Below are 18,932 nucleotides of genomic sequence, written 5' to 3'. Positions count from 1 at the left end.
GTGTGCCGAACTGAGACTCTAACTCAAGAACTTTGCCTTTCATGGGAAAGTGCTCTACCGATACAGCACTTACCTGGGAAAATCAAAGGTCCCGAGTTCGAGTCTCGGTCCAGCGCACAGTTTCAATCTGCCAGGAAGTTTCATATCAGTGCACACTCCTCTGCAAAGTGAAAATTTCACTCTGGAAAAGATTGTTACAAGCTGTAAACAACTTCCTTACATGAACTTTAAAGAATAAAGGGTTACAGAGTGCTTTTTCTTGGTAGTCTGCAAATCGCAAACCACTGGTCAGCCTATGCAATCAGAGTTAAACAAGCACCTACCAGTTACATTCAGACTTCAATTCAAGAAGAATGTAAAAACTCAGAATTAAACATGAAATGAAGAAAAAAAAAGAGGATGAGAAAGCACAGATGAGTTTTTCCCAACTTAAGAGACTTCTTGGAAATGAGACATAAATTAAACAATGGAAAATTTAGGATGGAATAATGACAATATTATGAGTTGCAGATAGTGTGAGCTGCATTTCTCGTGTGTAGGTGTGTGTGGGGGTGTCTAACTTTTATGAAGGCCATGCCAGCTGAAAGCTCGCTTGTTTGACTGTGTTTTTGTTGTGCATGTCTGCGATTCAGCTTCTCCACTATGTGGTGAGTAGCAATCTATCCTCCTCACAATATTGAGAGATAAATTATGATCATTTAAGACTTTAACTTTAAACTGAAAAAACTTACACATACTCTAAGGAAAATGTGGATGTACAGGTACATGATTTCCACAAAAAAATGTCAAACATTATTTCAGCACTTACTGAGACCATTTAAAAACTCTTTCTTCTTGAGATTACTTTAGAACTTGTGTAAAGTCAAAACAATTTCCCAGGTTGCCTATGATTAATCGAAATGCTGAGTCAATATTTTTAAATTACATTCATATACCATGAAAGCCCAAATAAAAATTTGCAGTTCTATAAACAGAGGAACCTTAAGGCTAGAAACAGATACGTCAAACACTTTCGACAATGAAAAGGACATTTCACTTTCTGACCTAAGTAAAGGTAAAAAGGAGAATAAATCTTTTACCCTAAATGACAGTGCACTTAGAGGCTTCCTCAATAATTAAAAAAAAAATCTGTCACCTTCCCTCATCATCTTTAATCAATTTCCCTGTAGTGTTAAATATTTTTGTATCTTTATAACAACATGTCCCCAACTTTTCCACTTCATTTCTTTAATTTATCTTTCTTTTCCATTTCATATTTTTTATGGTATCCCTAACAGTTTCATCAAAGTACTTGCATTTTTTTTCACCTTTTCCTTCAGTGTCTCTCGGGTTTTTCCTCTACTGCTTCCTTTCAGTTCTTAATTGCACTATTCATTTCATGTCAAATTTCTGTTCCTCCTAATACATTTTTTACTTCTTAATCAGCCCTCCTATCATCTTTAGATTAAATCTGGTGCAGTGCTTACCAATGTACTATCTTTGACCTCTCTCTTACACCTCCCTCTTCAGATTCCTTTCCCCTAGCCCTCATAACTGGTGGGTCTCCCAAATCTTTTCCTGTTTTCCTTCTTGAGGAAGGAACTGACAGTTCCCAAAGCTACAAATAGTTACTTGTTTCTACTTTTAAATGTGTCTAAAAACTGGAATTTCGCCTCCTAAAGATAAGCACTGGCCCCCACTCTGATTCCTCATAATTTTACAATTCCTTAAATACTGCACTTATAATGTTGAAGATCAACAAGCACGTTTAGTTTCAGGATAAACAATATGGAGAACAGTGCCAGTGGAGCTCTGAACTGTATAGCATATGTAAAATGGGAAAGGAAATAAAGGAACAACTAAGTTACATTTGAATTAGCAGATACAATTTCTAAAATTACTGACACTCCTGCTGTATATATAAACATACAATACAGGCATCATGAAGATCACATTTTATTTGTGCATTACACAAACACTGCATAGACATACAATATGAAGTCTTTACCATTATATATTATTTGTTTTCTACTCATGAGAAGTCTCAATAAAACAGATTACTACCATTTTTGGCTTGACGTCTCTTTGACAGGATGACCATCAGGAGACTACATTTCTACACGAACAATTAATTATACTATAATTTGATTACATTTAAAATGATAAAAGGCACACACTTGAATATGTGCTTTGGATAAAATAATTTTAAATAATAAGAGATTAAGGGCTATTTGGTTAAACCAGTTGCACAATGGCAGTGATATGTGAGAGGTCACTTGATACCACTGGTACCAGATATTATACCTTTTGCCTGTCCATCTATAGCCTCTTATAAAAACATAAAACAAAAGTTACATTTTCAACAAAGACATCAACACGTGACGTATAATCATTCTTTGCTGAGGACCCATCACATTTATGCTAAATTCTATTAAGCATCCCCTCCATACACATATTTTCAATCAATAATGAGCAAGTACAATTATAAAGTATTTTGTTTTCTATTTTAAATCATTAACAGTAAAATATCTATTTTTCATTATTCAGGAGTAATTATATGTTGCCTATATTTTAAAACATATAGTGTGTTTCAATAATACAAACTGAACACGTGACATAAACACACAAATGGGATATATTACATATTTATATGCCTAATCAATCATTCTTTTTAAGCAATTACACCCATTGAATAAAAAAACGCATCAGTAAAAAACTGTGAGCTGTAATTCAATCGCTACCTTCTGTCCCTTTCACTTCGTCACACTTTTTTCACTGAGTTTACTTTCTTTGTATTACTCAATCGCTGACTAAGTGGTACGTTGCTTTCTGAATCACTTGAATCACAACTCGAACTAGATGATAGGTCCTCACTTGGTTCTTCTTTGATCACTTTGTTGTTAACACTGATCTTCAGCTTCTGAAAGTGAGTATTTAATTTTAGCTTGAGAAATTCCCTTACTTTTTACATAAAATATTTATAAATAGCATTCAGCAAAATTAAATTATCTCAGTTTTATGTTCCAATAGCTTCCCATTCTTGCAGCAATAATGTAACATATCATTTAAGGAAGTCTTTCATACATGAATCCACATTTGCATAATATTTATATAAATGAATTTTCAGAAAAACTGGGTAAGTTATCAGAAGTCTTGAGACAATAAAATACTTCACAGAGAAACAAAACCAACACTTCACAAGAATGTCATCTACATAAGATGGTTCCAACACAAACTTTCCCAAAGTATAATAAAATCCAAGCTTTCTTTGTTCTTCCTGAAAATTTGCCTCACAATTTTGAAAGAACACACACCTTTTATATTTAATTCATGGCATTTTGAGGGGAGTCTGCTACTTTTGCAAAACAGGAGGTACTGAATTCAATCTGTAACCTTCAATAAATTACATGCAATGTCTTAAATTTATTTCAATTAGAATGACTATTCGCAGATGACTGCAAACATCTGAAAGGGGAAAGAGCATATATTCCACACAACTATGCAACATTCCCAAAATATTAAACGAATTGCACCACATTGTTTTCTCTCGTGGTACAACATCAGCTCTGAAAGTATAATTAAATACTGACAACTGCTACATTCAACCTAAGCTTCTTTCCCAATGAAAAGGTGCAAGCAAATACTGCACAACGGCCTTACAGAACACAGTCTGCAATGCAACAGCAGTTACATGAACTAATCGATTCACTATTTGAATTGTCTTTATGCTCCCTCCACAACTTGGACTTCAGAATACTCTACATGGTGTATGTGATACACAAACTCTTGAATTTTTTTCTTATTAAACACTTCCTTGTCACGTCTCTCTGCTCTTTCCATTTGTTCTTACTATGGTTCCCCTTTACCTCTTTTGGCACTCTTTTCTCACCCTGTCCTCATTTTGCCTATGTTTCATTTTCCTGATAACCTTTCCAATTGTATCAGCTCAGCGACTGACCTATCTACTTCTCAAGACACCATAATCTTGTATCCAAGTTGTGAAGAACTTCTCAGTTACAATTTCAGTATATACCCCTTTCCTTTTCCTCCCAATTCCTGGATTTTTTCAGGGATGCTATAGCAACTGAGGTCAGAATACTAATAAGAAAAAGAAGTTAAGCCAAATTGACAGAAGGAAAGAGAGTTAAAAACAAGCACTTCCTCTTGGAGAAAGGTCCACAAAAAATGCCACAGAGACAGTGGAAGTCTGAAACCAGGTTAAATGTCCTTTGCCATATTGCTACAATGGATAAAAAGAAAAACGCAGCCGACAGCCCACACATAGTTAACTAAAACGGCCAATAATTCGGACGGCAAACACACACTAGAACATAAGTGGTTAAAAAAGGGCATTCAGTCAGCAAATGGCAAACCATCAAAGGTTGGCGACAACAAGCACAAAGTGGCGTGGGATCACCACTTAACAAATGGCAATGGCTAAAAAGACAGTGCCCAATACACAACCTAGTTAAAATGATCTCCTTGTGGCTAGATGTCGACAGGAGGTTGACCAAGCTGCTGGGAGAGGTTTAACTTCCCTGAGCTTGTTCCCATGAAAAGAAGACCAGTGGTGATGCCAAAGTGACACCATCTGCTTACAGACGGCAACACAGAAAGCATCCGAAGGAATGGAAGAGCGAGCAGGCAGATGTAGGACTGCAGCCTTGACAGCAGCATCAGCAGCCTCATTCTCCATCAGACTGACGTGACTGGGAAACCACATGAACATCACAGTGGATTCCTCAACAGTGAGAAAGTGGAAGCTTGGACCCATTGCACTGTGGGATAGACTATGCACAGCAGACAGAGTTCTGAAGAGCACAGAGACTCAGAGGATTAGACACAATTAAAAAGCCTGTGTTGCTGGATGTCCCGGGTGGCCAGATAGAGGGCGCAGAGCTCTGTTGTAAATATTGAGTAGTGTTCTGGAAGCCTATACAGAAATTTGTTGGTGCCAATGACAAAGGCACACCCAACACCAATATCAGTCTCACAATCATCAGCGTACATGAAGGTGTTATCACTAAAGTGCAAGTAAAGGCCAAGAAACTTACAGCAGTAGATTTAATACGGGGTAGTTTCCTTGAGAAGTGAATGAAGTCATGATGAATACGGACCACCGAACGAAGCCAAGGCAGTGAAGGGTTCACACACATTAGGAACATGGCAGGTGGTTGGAAGTTAAGCTGCTGGAGCAGCAGAAAAAAGCAAACTCCAGGTGGCAACAGAGAAGAACGGCGCGGCCAATACTGGCGGTTCAAGAGAGTCATCAAGAAAGAGGGCAAAGGATGGGTGCATGGCAGACAAACGGCATGTGTATCCGCTGAGAAGAACATCATGCCAATGTAACTGATAGTTCAACAGCATCTGCAGACTCTCAACCGGGTTAGTGTAAAAGACGCCTATGGCTGCGATGGTGGATTGTATTAATACAGCGTAATATGAGCAGAAATGCAGATGAAAAAATAGAACTCCCATAGTCTAGTTTTGAGCAGACAAGGGACTGGTACAAATGGAGGAGGGTAGTCCGATCTGTTCCCCAGAAAGTACCACTTAGTATACATAGGACACTGAGGGACCAGATCCAGCGTGGACCAAGTAAGACGTGGGAGGACCAAGGAAGTTTTCTATCAAGCATGAGCTTCATGAATTTCATAGCTTTGTGAACGGAAGAGTAACAGGCCCAAGATGTAAAGAAAGTGGAAGAAACCCAATGCGCTGCCAAAAATTCATACAAACAGTTTTGTCCGTGGAAAAGCAAAAGCCACTGTCGATGCTCCATGTGTAAAGATGACTAAGACATCGCTGAAGACACCGCTCAGGAGAGAAGTCAATTGAAAACTGCAATAGATGGCAAAATCATTAACGAAAAAGAAGCCAGAGATGCTGGACAATTGGGATGAAATGAGAGCATGGTCTAGCTCTCTCTTAGTAAAAAATAGTAAAGACGGCATTGTAGCATTCATGATTCTGAGAGGCGAAGGGCATCAGCAAAGCCTCCTCCACTCATTTCCAAAGGAGGAAGGCAGGGTGATTGTGGAGCTCAAAATCTCAACAAAACAGCAGCCCAAAGCATAGGAGATAGCCAAGGGTCCACAATGACATCACCTGCTACAATCAGGCTGGAAATTAAGAATCTGGACCTTGGCTCAGAAAGCTGACAGTGGTTGTCTCACATGACAGAAAAGGGAGTGAAACTGTTAAAAGAACTAGTAAATGAAAACCAGCTAGCTTTTTTGCAGTGCCAAAGAATGTGATGACACTAGCACACAACTGTTTACATCAAATACAGTTCACTTCGTATAATGACAGTTGAAAACGCAGAGAGCATGTTTCCAATGTGTGAATTGCATTGTGGTGTGCCTCAGTCCACCAGGAGACAAGGACACAGTATGGTAAAGATGAAGTGGGAGGTATGGAACATTCTGCAGCAGTAAGGATAATGTTTGTTAGGTACTCTTCCTCGTCATCACAACTGGGGAAATGGTCATTACAAGTCGCCAGGGAGCAATAAAGCCTCCAATTAGCCTTAAAAAGCTGCCAATTGGGTTTACACTCAGATGGGGTAGGAGTCATCAAGCGGATAGCGCACGGGAAATGGTCGCTTGAGCACATGTCAGAGAGAACAGACCACCCGAGACATCAGGTAAGCGGGGCAGTGCAGGATGAGAGGTCCAAATGGGAATACGTGTGTGTAGAGTCTGTAAAGAATATGGGTGCTCCAATGTTAGGGCAGATGAGGTTGAATTTATTGAGATGTTCAGCCTAGATAGCACCTCTCTGACACATTCTGAAGAGCCCACCTTTCTGACACTTTCTGAAGAGCCCCAAAGATGATGTGCATGTTAAAATCACTGAAAAGCAAAAAGTGGTAAGCGAGTTGACAAATAAGCTGGAGGAAATCTGCCCTGGTGACAGTGAAGACAGGAGGATGTAGCCGTTACAAAGAAAAATGGTGAAGCGAGGAAGGAAAATGCAGACTGCAACAGCTTGCAGCCAGGTGGTTTGGCTATGGATGTCATCCTCATGAGATGGAATGCCATTCTCAGGGTGAAGGTCAAAGCGGACCAGACCGAAATGCAATTTTGTATCTTGAAGGTGGAAAATAATCAGACATTGCGATTCCAAGAGCAGCCGGAATTCCTCCTTGTTTGATCTAACGTCGCACGCATTCCATTGGAGAAGAGTCATAATGGAGAATGGGGGGAAGGGAACAAATATAGGTTAGTCACCTCAGTGGCCACAGATTGGCAGCCTTCGAAGACCCAATGCCACAGGGCACAGAGGCTGGAGGCTCTTGTTCCATGATATCTACAGAGGCTTTGGTATTGTCCCTGGGTTGTCCTGCGAATTTCAGGGCAGAAAAACTGTAGGTGCCTTGCACCGGCGAAATGAAGGTTAGCCGGGTGAGGGTATCATGCGGCAACACTGTTGAAGAGGATCTCCTAGTTGCGGAAGGAGAAGACTGTTTGCCTTTATTTGATTTCATAGGGTATTTATGGTTGGCAGACAAAGTCTCAGATGGTTGTTGGCTGGAGGGGACGTAAAGAGTCCTCGTAGGAATATTCCTTTTGTCCTTCCCAGCCTGCCAGTTGATTTTCTCACCGGAGACAATGATTTGGTGGCTTGTTGCGCAGCTGTACAAGAAGGAGACGAGGATGCTACCGTGATACTCGACGATTTTACAAATGAAGTGCTGAATTGGAGATTACAAGTCTGAGTGCCATGACGTCTATGGAGTGAGGCATAGCAAGAATGTAGCAACTACTGTATGGTGAAATGCAAGGCTTGCAATTATCCAACAACTTACGGACAACACGTTAAGGTACTTTTTCCTTCACCCAGATCTCCTAGATGGCTCACTCATCGAGATACAAGGGACATTCAAGTGATGAGGCAGCACATGCCATTACAACTGATACAGCAGGGAGACGGAGGCGGGCGATCGCCCTGGAGTGCATCCGTACCACAAGTAACACATTGTGTTTTAACACGACGCACAAGTGTGGTTGTAACACTGACACTGGTAGCAAAGCATTGGGTTTGAAATGTACGGCAAGACTGTGATGACGCTGTAGTCTGCTCTGATCTTCATTGGAAGCACTAGTCCAATAAACTTCAAAAAAAGAGTGCGTGTAAGCAATAAGGTGCATCAACTTTCTTCATTACCCAATGGACTGCATTGATGCCTGATCAGAGAGGTAATTTGGATTTCTTTCTTGGTCAGACCATCATCAAGCAGCCACGTCTAAATAACTCCACGTGAAGAATTCAGCATTTGACAGGCCTTGACACGAAGAGAATAGCCATGGAGGAGAAGCTGTAAGCAGTTGTTGGGCTTGAAAATCGCTGTTAGTCTACAGAAGCAAAGTCCCATTATGTAAGCAAGCAGGATTTCACAGGGCCTGCAATTGCACCGACACCTTTCTGAATAATAAATGGATTAACCATAGCAAAAGACTGAGCTTATTCACTACAGGAAGCCGAGATGCAGCTAGGAGAGTCTTTGAATCTTTAACTTCATTCTATTTACGTTTACACGGTTTCCACAAGTTTCCCCAAGCGAAATTCCCTGATATTTCCCCGATTTCCACAGACAAGTTTAAGCATTTTTCACTGACAAATTTTGTGATCTCAAAGGTGAGTAAAAACATAAGTTGACAAAAAAATGTAGGTACATCTGTATTTCTAAACATGTGAGCAAAAATCTTAAGTACTAACATCAGCATCTTTTGTAATGAACTGTACTTAGATGGACAAAGCAAGCCAAATGATGTGTGTGTTTCATTAAGATAACTGTTGTTATTTTATTTCAATAAAACGAAACACATTTGGTGAAAAAAATATGCATTTCCTTGAAATCGCAAGACAGAATTAAAATACCTTTACTGATTTTATAAATAACCTCAGAGAAAAGTAGGCCTCTTGAAAGAAGTGTATAAGGAAGGGAAGATTTGTGTAAACCAACACTATAGGTGACCGCTAATAAAATGTTGGTTTACTATGTTCATTATAGTCTGTTATTACCCACTGTGTTATGTCTGTTATTTTACTGGTATTGTGTTTCCGCATGGTTAGCTGAGTGGTAACGTGTTTCGAACACGTCCGAAACTACAGATACCATCTTAGTATATATATAGTTAAGGCTCACCGGCCACTTGACCATCTTCTTCTTCTGTGCGAATGCACGAACAGTTCCCGAACTCTTACGGGAATCGGCAATGCGCCGCGAGTAATGAGTATAACGAGCGGGGGCACTACGAATGTAGTGCGGGATAATACGTTGAGAATGTGGGTTTCGCGGGAGGCGTGCCAGAGATAAATCCCTGCAGTCGCGCTGTCCTCTGTGTCCTCGGTGCTCAGATGGATAGAGCGTCTGCCATGTAAGCAGGAGATCCCGGGTTCGAGTCCTGGTCGGGGCACACATTTTCATCTGTCCCCGTTGACGTATGTCAACGCCTGTAAGCAGCTAAGGGTGTTCATTTCATTGTAAAAAAAAAATGTTTATTTAACACGTTAGAGCTTCATTACTATAAATTATGTAACAGTGTAGAATTTCTACAATAGTAAAATCTGTTTTATTTCGTCTTTCATTTCAAATTTTTGGTATGACTGATTTCTTGTAGCTAGGTGATTGTAGATATTGATTCCTATGGACTTTACTTTGTTTTCACATAATTTTGCAGTGGTAGTAATAAATAACATTCGTTATACAAAAGGCTACTGACATTTCTGTGAATCAAGATAAATTATATATACATAGGGTGAGAAATAATGGTGCACTTGGCGTTCGGCATGCGTTCCTCATCCAAATTCAAGACAAAAGGAACTAAATTGACAGTTGTAAAGGTAATATCCGGAGTACCACAGGGAAGGGTGATAGGACCGTTGCTGTTCATAATATATACAAATGATTTAGTAGAAAGTGTCAGATGCTCTTTAAGGCTATTCACAGATGATGCAGTTGTTTATACCAAAGTAGCAACACCAGAGTAAGAATTTGCAGAACAACCTGCAGAGAATTTGTACAGCTACACTATTGATGAGAAACAGCTGCAGACAGTGTCTGCCATAAAATATGTAGGCGTAACTATCCAGAGCGACCTTAAGTGGAATGACCGTAAAAAACAGATAGTGGGAAAAGCAGATACAAGACTCAGATTCATCGGAAGAATCTTAAGGAAATGTAACTCACCCATGAAGGAAGTGGTTTATAAAGTGCTTGTTTGCCCAATTCATGAGTATTGTTTATCTATCTGGGATCCCTATCACAGTGCGTTTCGTCACGGGATCGTTTAGCTGGCAAGAGAGCGTAACAGAGATGCTAAAAAGACTCCACTGGCAGACTGTCAGACATTACAAGAGAAACACTGTGCATCACAGAAAGATTTACTACTGAAATTTCGGGACAGCATTTTTCAGGAGGAGTCAGACAACATATTACTTCCCCCCACATACATCTCGTGTATTGACCATGAGGAAAAAATTCAAGAAATTAGAGCCAATACAGAGGCTTACCGACAATCATTCTTCCCACACAGTATTTGCGAGTGGAACAGGGTTGGAGGGATCAGATAGTGGCACCGAACGTACCCTCTGCCACACACCATTAGGTGGCTTGTGGAGTATGATGTAGATGTAGATGAGAAGTGTACCTAGCCAAACCTAATTCCACCAATAGGTGTAATAGAAATGTTATTTTAAAAACAAAGCTCTGGCAATGTTGTAACTCTGTGCAGCACAACCAAGAACAGGTAGCATAAATTCTGTACTATGCTGGAGCTGTCCCATTAGCTCAATGACACAAGGTAATGCCACAGAAACAGACTCACACTTCATTTAAATAGCTACACACATTCAGTCAAAAACTGTGATGGTGCACCATCATGCTGTAACCACAGCTGTCATCAAACAAAGTGGAATGTTTTCTAATATGTCAAGCAGAATATTGCAAAGAAATGTACAATACAGGGGTGCAGTCAACTTATCCAGCAATAGGTAAGGGTGCAAAAGCAATCCTCCCACTATTCCGGCCCACACATTTATGTCAAAGCATGCCTGAAAGCCACAGCCATGGGTGACATGTGGGTAGTGTTCCGACCAATAATGATCGCTGCAGAGGCTGAAAATACCTTCATGAGTGAGGCTAGATTTGTCAGTCGATATCACATTATTTATAAAATGTTCGTTATTTTCTACTTGGTGCAAAAGCCATTCACAAAGTTGTACTCATCAAATGCAATCTTCCGCCCACTGGTGTTGAATTAATGTGTGATGATGTGGAAGCAATGTGTCTAGTCCTGGGACGACCTCTGTCCACTACTTGTGGATGAAGATTACCGGATTCCTGAAGGTGTTGCTCCAGATGGCAAAACGTGCTCTTATCAGGATAGTGCCTTTGAGGGTAGTGTACAGCATACACACAAGCAGCAGCAGCAGCTTGGTTATCGGATGCGCCTGACACCAAGATCATATTGGTGTAGTGCTCTGTTTCACTAGTACACGAGCTTCACCAAAATCAATCTGTTGCCTCACTCATCCTGGTGTTCTGCTGCCGCTGACTCGGTGTGCTGTTTTAGTCGGGTATATCTTTCGTGTTCAGATATCTGGGTGCTGAAGGGTTAACCGGCCCAACTACATACACTAATCCACATTTGCACCTGATTTCATAAACTTCAGCAGCATGTAGTTTGTCAACTGCATCTTTCATTGTGCAAAGAACATCTTTTATTCTGTTGCTGCTTCAGAAAATCAGCTTGATGCCCCCTCAACGGAGAATTTTGACCACCCGTTCAGTGACACCTTGAACATATGGTAATAGAGCAATGTTTTGTGCTTCTTCTACTCTCCTTTCATTCTTTGTTGCCATAGTTTTATCTATTATTTCCATCCCATAACCACTGGCACCAAAAATGGACTTTAGTTTTGTAGTTCACCCTTCAGATGTTCCTTATCGCTGATCCTATGAGCTCTCTTGGTTAAAGTGTGCAGAGTGGATTTCTTCTGTGAAGGGTGATGATGAGAGAAGGCATGTAGCTACGTGTCAGTACTCGCTGGCTTCCTATATACTCTATGACCCATTTTACCATCAGACTTTCTGTAAACTTGTAAACATGTCGAGGAATGGCAGCACCCCAATCTTTTCTATCTCCATAATGAATTGGATTCTGTGTGCTGCTGGTGAGGTTTTGGTGTAAATTTCGCAGCTCTTCCTCTCCATTTGGCCAGATAATGGCGTCATTAACATATTGAAGCCAACACTCTGGGAATAATGGTGCGGACTGGAGAGCTGTTTCCTCAAATGCTTCTGTGACGATGTCTGCTGCAATAGGCGAGCGAAGGGAGCCTATAGCTACACCATCTGTCCATTCATAGAACTGCCCTTTCCTCCTGAAATAGGTGGTTTTTAACAGTTGCACAGCAGCTCACAGATATAGGGTGTCATGCATTCCTCTAAAATGCTCATGGTGTCTTGTACTGCCACATTTGTGAATATAAACATCACATCGAAGCTAACCATCAAGTTTGTGGCTGATATACACTTTTCTTTTAAAAGTTCTACAAAATGCGTGGAGTCCTTAACATACGAATTTGTGTGGCTCACCAAAAGTCAGAGATTTGGAGCCATTTCATTGCTGGACTGTACATCGGTGAATTAATGGTACTCACAAGCGGTCATAAAGGAGAGGTCTCTTTATGGACCTTCGGTTTATTGACTGTGACAATGGCCGCAGAAGCTGATAGGACCAGTTATGGTTGTGCACTATGCAGTTAGTAGACACATGCTTGCAGTTTAATGGATCTCACTGTTATGTGATAGGCTACTGCCATGTGACAAAATGATGTCATGCTTATAAATGTAAAAAAAGAACCTGACGTGTGCCTATGCTTAGTGCTTACTGCTGTAATTTAGAAATGGTGTGCGTTTAAGAACTATTTCCCCATAAAATCAGACCATGTCTTCATCAGTTGTATCTCTTACTGATGACAGTAATAAACCTATTTTACAAAGCTGTTTCAGAAACAACTCTATATGCAAGTTCAAGTCTAGTGTATCAGTGACATTCAGCTCAAAAAGTTGGTTTTCTGCACCAAACAATTGTTATTTCCACCAATTTTTGTTTTAATCAGTAAACTGCTTGTCTCAAATCAAAATTGTGTATGACAATTATTTTCCTAGGCTATTTCTTGTAGTATGACCTCATCGTCTCTTGTCAATATATCTGTATTGACTGCAAATTATAGAGAGCTAGTTTTGGGGATGTGCTGTGGAAATCTAGCTGATTATGAACAGTGTAAAGAGGACAGGACGAAGAACAGAGCACTGCGGGAAACCACATATTGTACTGAGTGTATTTGAGTTCAAGAACGTAGCTTCCTTGTTGTTGTTGTTGTTGTTGTGGTCTTCAGTCCTGAGACTGGTTTGATGCAGCTCTCCATGCTACCCTATCCTGTACAAGCTTCTTCATCTCCCAGTACTTGCTGTAACCTTTATCCTTCTGAATCTGCTTAGTGTATTCATCTCTTGGTCTCCCTCTACGATTTTTACCCTCCACGCTGCCCTCCAATGCTAAATTTGTGATCCCTTGATGCCTCAGAACATGTCCTACCAACCGGTCCCTTCTTCTTGTCAAGTTGTGCCACAAACTCCTCTTCTCCCCAATTCTATTCAATACCTCCTCATTAGTTATGTGATCTACCCATCTAATCTTCAGCATTCTTCTGTAGCACCACATTTTGAAAGCTTCTATTCTCTTCTTGTCTACAATATTTATCATTCACGTTTCACTTCCATACATGGCTACACTCCATACAAATACTTTCAAAAACGACTTCCTGACACTTAAATCTATACTCGATGTTAACAAATTTCTCTTCTTCAGAAACACTTTTCTTGCCATTGCCAGTCTACATTTTATATCTTCTCTACTTCGATCATCAGTTATTTTGCTCCCCAAATAGCAAAACTCCTTTACTACTTTAAGTGTCTCATTTCCTAATCTAATTCCCTCAGCATCACCCGACTTAATTCAACTACATTCCATTATCCTCTTTTTGCTTTTGTTAACGTTCATCTTATATGCTTCTTTCAAGACACAGTCCATTCCGTCCAACTGCTCTTCCAAGTCCTTTGCTGTCTCTGACAGAATTACAATGTCATCGGCAAACCTCAAAGTTTTTATTTCTTCTCCATGGATTTCAATACCTACTCCGAATTTTTCTTTTGTTTCCTTTACTGCTTGTTCAATATACAGATTGAATAACATCGGGGAGAGGCTACAACCCTGTCTCATTCCCTTCCCAACCACTGCTTCCCTGTCATGCCCCTCGACTCTTATTACTGCCATCTGGTTTCTGTACAAATTGTAAATAGTCTTTCGCTCCCTGTATTTTACCCCTGCCACCTTCAGAATTTGAAAGAGAGTATTCCAGTCAACATTGTCAAAAGCTTTCTCTTACTCTACAAATGCTAGAAACGAAGGTTTGCCTTTCCTTAATCTATCTTCTAATATAAGTGTAGGGTCAGTATTGCCTCGCGTGTTCCAATATTTCTACGGAATCCAAACTGATCTTCCCCGAGGTTGACTTCTACCAGTTTTTCCATACAGCAAAATGTGCTGACTTCAACAGTGGCAGCAGGTGCTGCTGAACAAACTAGCTCTCTGCTGTCACTTTGCGTGCGAAGTTCTGTTTCTTAATTTCGTGCAAGTGTCTCTGTGCATTGAGTTTATTCACAAAATGTCTGGTGTTAAAAAGAAGAAAATTAGATGCTGGATGTCGTCAATTCCAGGAGAAACGGACTGAGGGTTACTTCTTCACGATGTACAATAATAAACCTGTTTGCTTGTTGTGTAGTGAACCATTATCTGCGGTGAAAGAATATAACAAGAAAAGGCACTTTTCTACGAAATGTACTGCTAAACAACAGCTTAATGCACAACTGTGAAGAAGACAAAATTAAGTTACTAATTTCAAATTTGGACAAGCACAATTTGGTTAAAGCTATTTCTATAGTAAGCAAAAACTTTGCAAAGTCAGTAAAGCCCTTTTCTGAAGGTGAATTCATGAAGGAGTGCATCTTGGACATTGCAGATGTACTACGTCCTGATAAAAAAAGTGTTTGAACAAATAAGTTTGTCGCGAGGAACAGTTGTTCGATGAACTGAGATGGTGGCTGGAGACATTAAAAAAAAGTTTGTGTAATTGTGCTGCCACATTCAAACCATTTCCCACTGCTTTGGACGAGAGCACTAATTTGTCAGACCCAGCTCAATTAGCGATTTTTGTTCATGGCGTAGATGTGAACTTCAAAATAACAGAAGAATTATTAGCATTACAGCCAATAAAAGGAACCATTAGTGGTGAAGATATTTTTTTGCGAAGTTGAAAAAAATCATCGAAACTTTCAGCCTGCAATGGAGTCAACTCGCTGGAGTTTGTTCCGATGGAGCACCTGTGATGGTTGGTCCATGAAAGATTTTATTGACACATTAAATGAAAAATCTTGTGAACTATATTGACGAAGAAAGTTTGACAATTCTTCACTGCACTATTCCCCAACAAAATTTGTGTGCTAAGTCAATTAAAATTAAACATTTCAAGGATGTGGTTACCACAAGCATCAATTTTTAAGTCCCATACACCAAAATCACCACCAGTTCAAACAGTATTTGGACAACCTATGCTCTGAACGTGAAAATTTAGCTTACCATTGCAAAGTAAGAAAGCTGATTATGGGCAAAATACTAAAATGTTTTTATGATCTTCAACAAGAAATAGCAGACTTTATGGCTATCCAAGGGAAACAATTGGCTGAAATAAATGATCCCCAATGGATTTGTGATTTAGCATTTCTGTTTGACATCACAGCTCACTTAAATGACTTAAATTACAAACTCCAGAAACAAGGGCAGTTCATTCACAAATTATGCAGCCATCTGAAAGCTTTTCAGACAAAGATGCACTTGTGGGAAATGCGATGAGAGCTGGAAACTGTTACCACTTTCCTACAGTATACAACTCATGAAAATGTTGATTATGTTACTTATGCTGATGAGCTGAAATCCTTATTGCCACAATTTATCACAAGGTTTTCTGATTTCAGGACTACAGACAGCATGTTCGCTATATTTGCTAACCCAATAACTTGTGATGTAGAAAAGGCCCTGAAAAATCTTCAAATGGAATTTTTTGAACTTCACGAAGATTTGTCTTTAAACTCTAAATTTGAAGAAGTAAACCTGGTTGAATTTTATAAAACTAACTTGATTGAAGAGAAATATCTGCAGCTGAGATCATTTGCAAAAAGGAAAATTTGTCGTTTTGGAAGCACATACAGGTGTAACTTTTTTCTCTTATGAAAACAATTAAATGCAACAAATGTACAAGTTCAACAGACGACCTGGAAATTATCTTAAGACTCATTATCAGTGACATAAAACCAGATATCAACAATCTTGTGTTAAAAATTCGAACTCAGAGCTCACATTAATCTGCTGTTGGATATTTTTTTAAATCAATACACCATTGGAAATGAAATGACCGTATGGCATTGTTGGCCACGAGGCCCCATCCGGGGAGTTTGGCCGCCGTATTGCAAGCCCTTTTTAGGCGACACCACATCGGCGACTTGCGAGTCAATGATGGTGAAGGACAAACAATACCCAATCCCCTGCCGGGAATCAAACCTGGACCCCCTGCGTGGTAGGCAATAAACCACTATAAATACATTTATTAAGTGTAACTTTTCAGTTTTCCTAATGGTTGATGGCAAAATTTGTGTGTTCAGTGTACTGGATGTAGACAAAATTCCATGTTTTACATGGGTTTCTGTGCAATCACATGATCTTGAAAAATTTTATTTGGGATTATGAGTTATTACAATGAATTGTAAGCAACCAAGACTCAGAGTTCAAGTACAGCACCAAAATAAATACAATCATGTGGAGACAGGGTGTCGTGTATTGTCACAGTCACAGATGGCAAAATTCCGCCTTATTCACTGGGCAAGCTGCTGTCAAGCCAGGTGAGTTTCCTTTTGGCTGTATGGCCTAGTTTTTGTATGTCACAATGTATGATGATATTCATGTTCTCTTGAAAAGGTTAGGGGTGAGTCCAAATATACTTATTTGCAAACTTGCATGTCACAGATGTTTTCGAACTTGTGCATTACAGGCACTGCTATCGTGTCACATGAGTACTGTCTTCTTATTGACTGTACAGTCTGTAAAACCTCTTCTGTCATTGGTGTGAGCAGTTTTGGCCTTTTTCATGCAGTGTAAACAACATACAATTTGTGTGTACCATTTAGTAATGATACAAATTTCACATAGAAGTCAGAGGCCATCACACGTTCAATACTACTGTCAATACGTCAATATAATGAGTGTGTGTGTGTGGGGCAAGTATTATTGTTAACACTAGAAATATCGAGGAACAGTACCAATGCCATCCAAAATATTCTCAATATTACCAACACGTACTGAGCATGTGAGGATAATTATTATCAATTTCACAAACCGCCATTTTGTTTATGTGTTTACAGTTCTTTCTTGAATAAACATTAGTCACTAATTCTTGTCTGTTGTTGACATATTAGAACACTGCAGCTGTTGAAATTGTGAGTAATTTATAATGAATTACCTACAACAAGTTACTTTTATAGGAATTTATTTCTCCGTAACGACATTTCAAGATGCCTGGCATCCCACCTTCACATAGTTTCATTTATTTACATATTATGAGCATAGTTTCTTTACTGACAGTATTGCACAATTTTCCGATGGAAGTTTTAAGGCAGCTTTTGCGAAAAGTCATAGATAATGACACATTGTTTACAATGTGCAAATAAATGAAAACATGAAGACTAGGTGAATATAAACTTACATATAACAATACTATTTTCGAAATATAATTTGTTGGCGTGGCTTGTTCGGAAAGAAGTGCCATTCATATCGGTCTGTTATCCCGAAAACATTAACATCACAGGCCCATTACTTTTGGCTTTACATGTTAGAAGCATTGCTGTCACATCATGTGACAATGTGGCCCGCAAGCTGAAATATGTACCGTATTTACTCGAATCTAAGCCGCACCTGAAAAATGAGACTCGAAATAAAGGAAAAAAAAAATCCCGAATCTAAACCCCACCTGAAATTTGAGACTCGAAATTCAAGGGGAGAAAAAAGTTTTAGGCCGCACCTCCAAATTGAAACAAAGTTGGCCCATTGTAATATGAGACAATTTAGGTCGAATGAATGACGATACAGCTACAGTAGTTTGGTTCGAGTCGTAAGCTTAGCAGTTAAGCTTTACCAGGTAGCCATTGCTATGCGTCAGGCACTCCGTCCGTATTTATACGGGTACCCTTCCTTTTTCACGTGCTTCGTCTGGTTTGAATCGATTGCTTATTTTGCTTTCATCTGATAAGTGCCGTTTTCTTTGTTATAGGTGTTTACGTCACTCTAAGCTGAAAATGCATTACTGTACTGTGTCATGCATTGTTTGTCGCATTCTGATAGTGCGTGTTTACGGCCTGTCGCCGCTCGCGGCATTGCTTGCTTTTGTGCGCTGCGCGCTACCGTCGCTTACAATTAAAAAAAGAGGAATTGTCTCATTAGCGAAACAATGGCAAGAGACTGCTATTTGTTGTTACTTACACTGCTGCTTTCTTTGATAATGATCAACAAGAACCAAATAATAGACTGCATATGATAGAAAATGTTCTGAACGAGAGTTGGGCGAAAATTTTTCTCCGTTTGAAAATCTTTGCAGCCGCTTCTTTAGTACATCAAATTCTGCACAGAAATTAGAGTTATCTTAGATTTAAAAATCTAGTCAGTTGCCATGCTTCATTTCTGACTGTATCACTATTAGGCATAAGAATAATACAGATATAAACATGACACGATACGTATATTCTTCCGCGTTTGCTGTTGTCTCACTCTAGTTTC

General features: G+C 39.6%; 1 protein-coding gene across 1 annotated transcript in view; it reads right to left on the bottom strand.

Annotated features, from left to right (window-relative positions):
* Positions 1-1,919: 1,919 nt before the first annotated feature.
* Positions 1,920-18,932, bottom strand: part of LOC126198404 (PR domain zinc finger protein 5-like) — a 50,523-nt gene continuing 33,510 nt past the window's right edge. Inside the window, exon 6 of the mRNA XM_049934718.1 lies at positions 1,920-2,899. Within this exon, the coding sequence (XP_049790675.1) occupies positions 2,741-2,899 (159 nt within the window). The 3' untranslated portion in view covers positions 1,920-2,740. The remainder of the gene's footprint in view (positions 2,900-18,932) is intronic.

Source organism: Schistocerca nitens, chromosome 1, assembly GCF_023898315.1.
Source record: "Schistocerca nitens isolate TAMUIC-IGC-003100 chromosome 1, iqSchNite1.1, whole genome shotgun sequence".
NCBI lineage: Eukaryota > Metazoa > Arthropoda > Insecta > Orthoptera > Acrididae > Schistocerca > Schistocerca nitens.
This window is presented reverse-complemented; position numbering and strand designations above follow the sequence as displayed.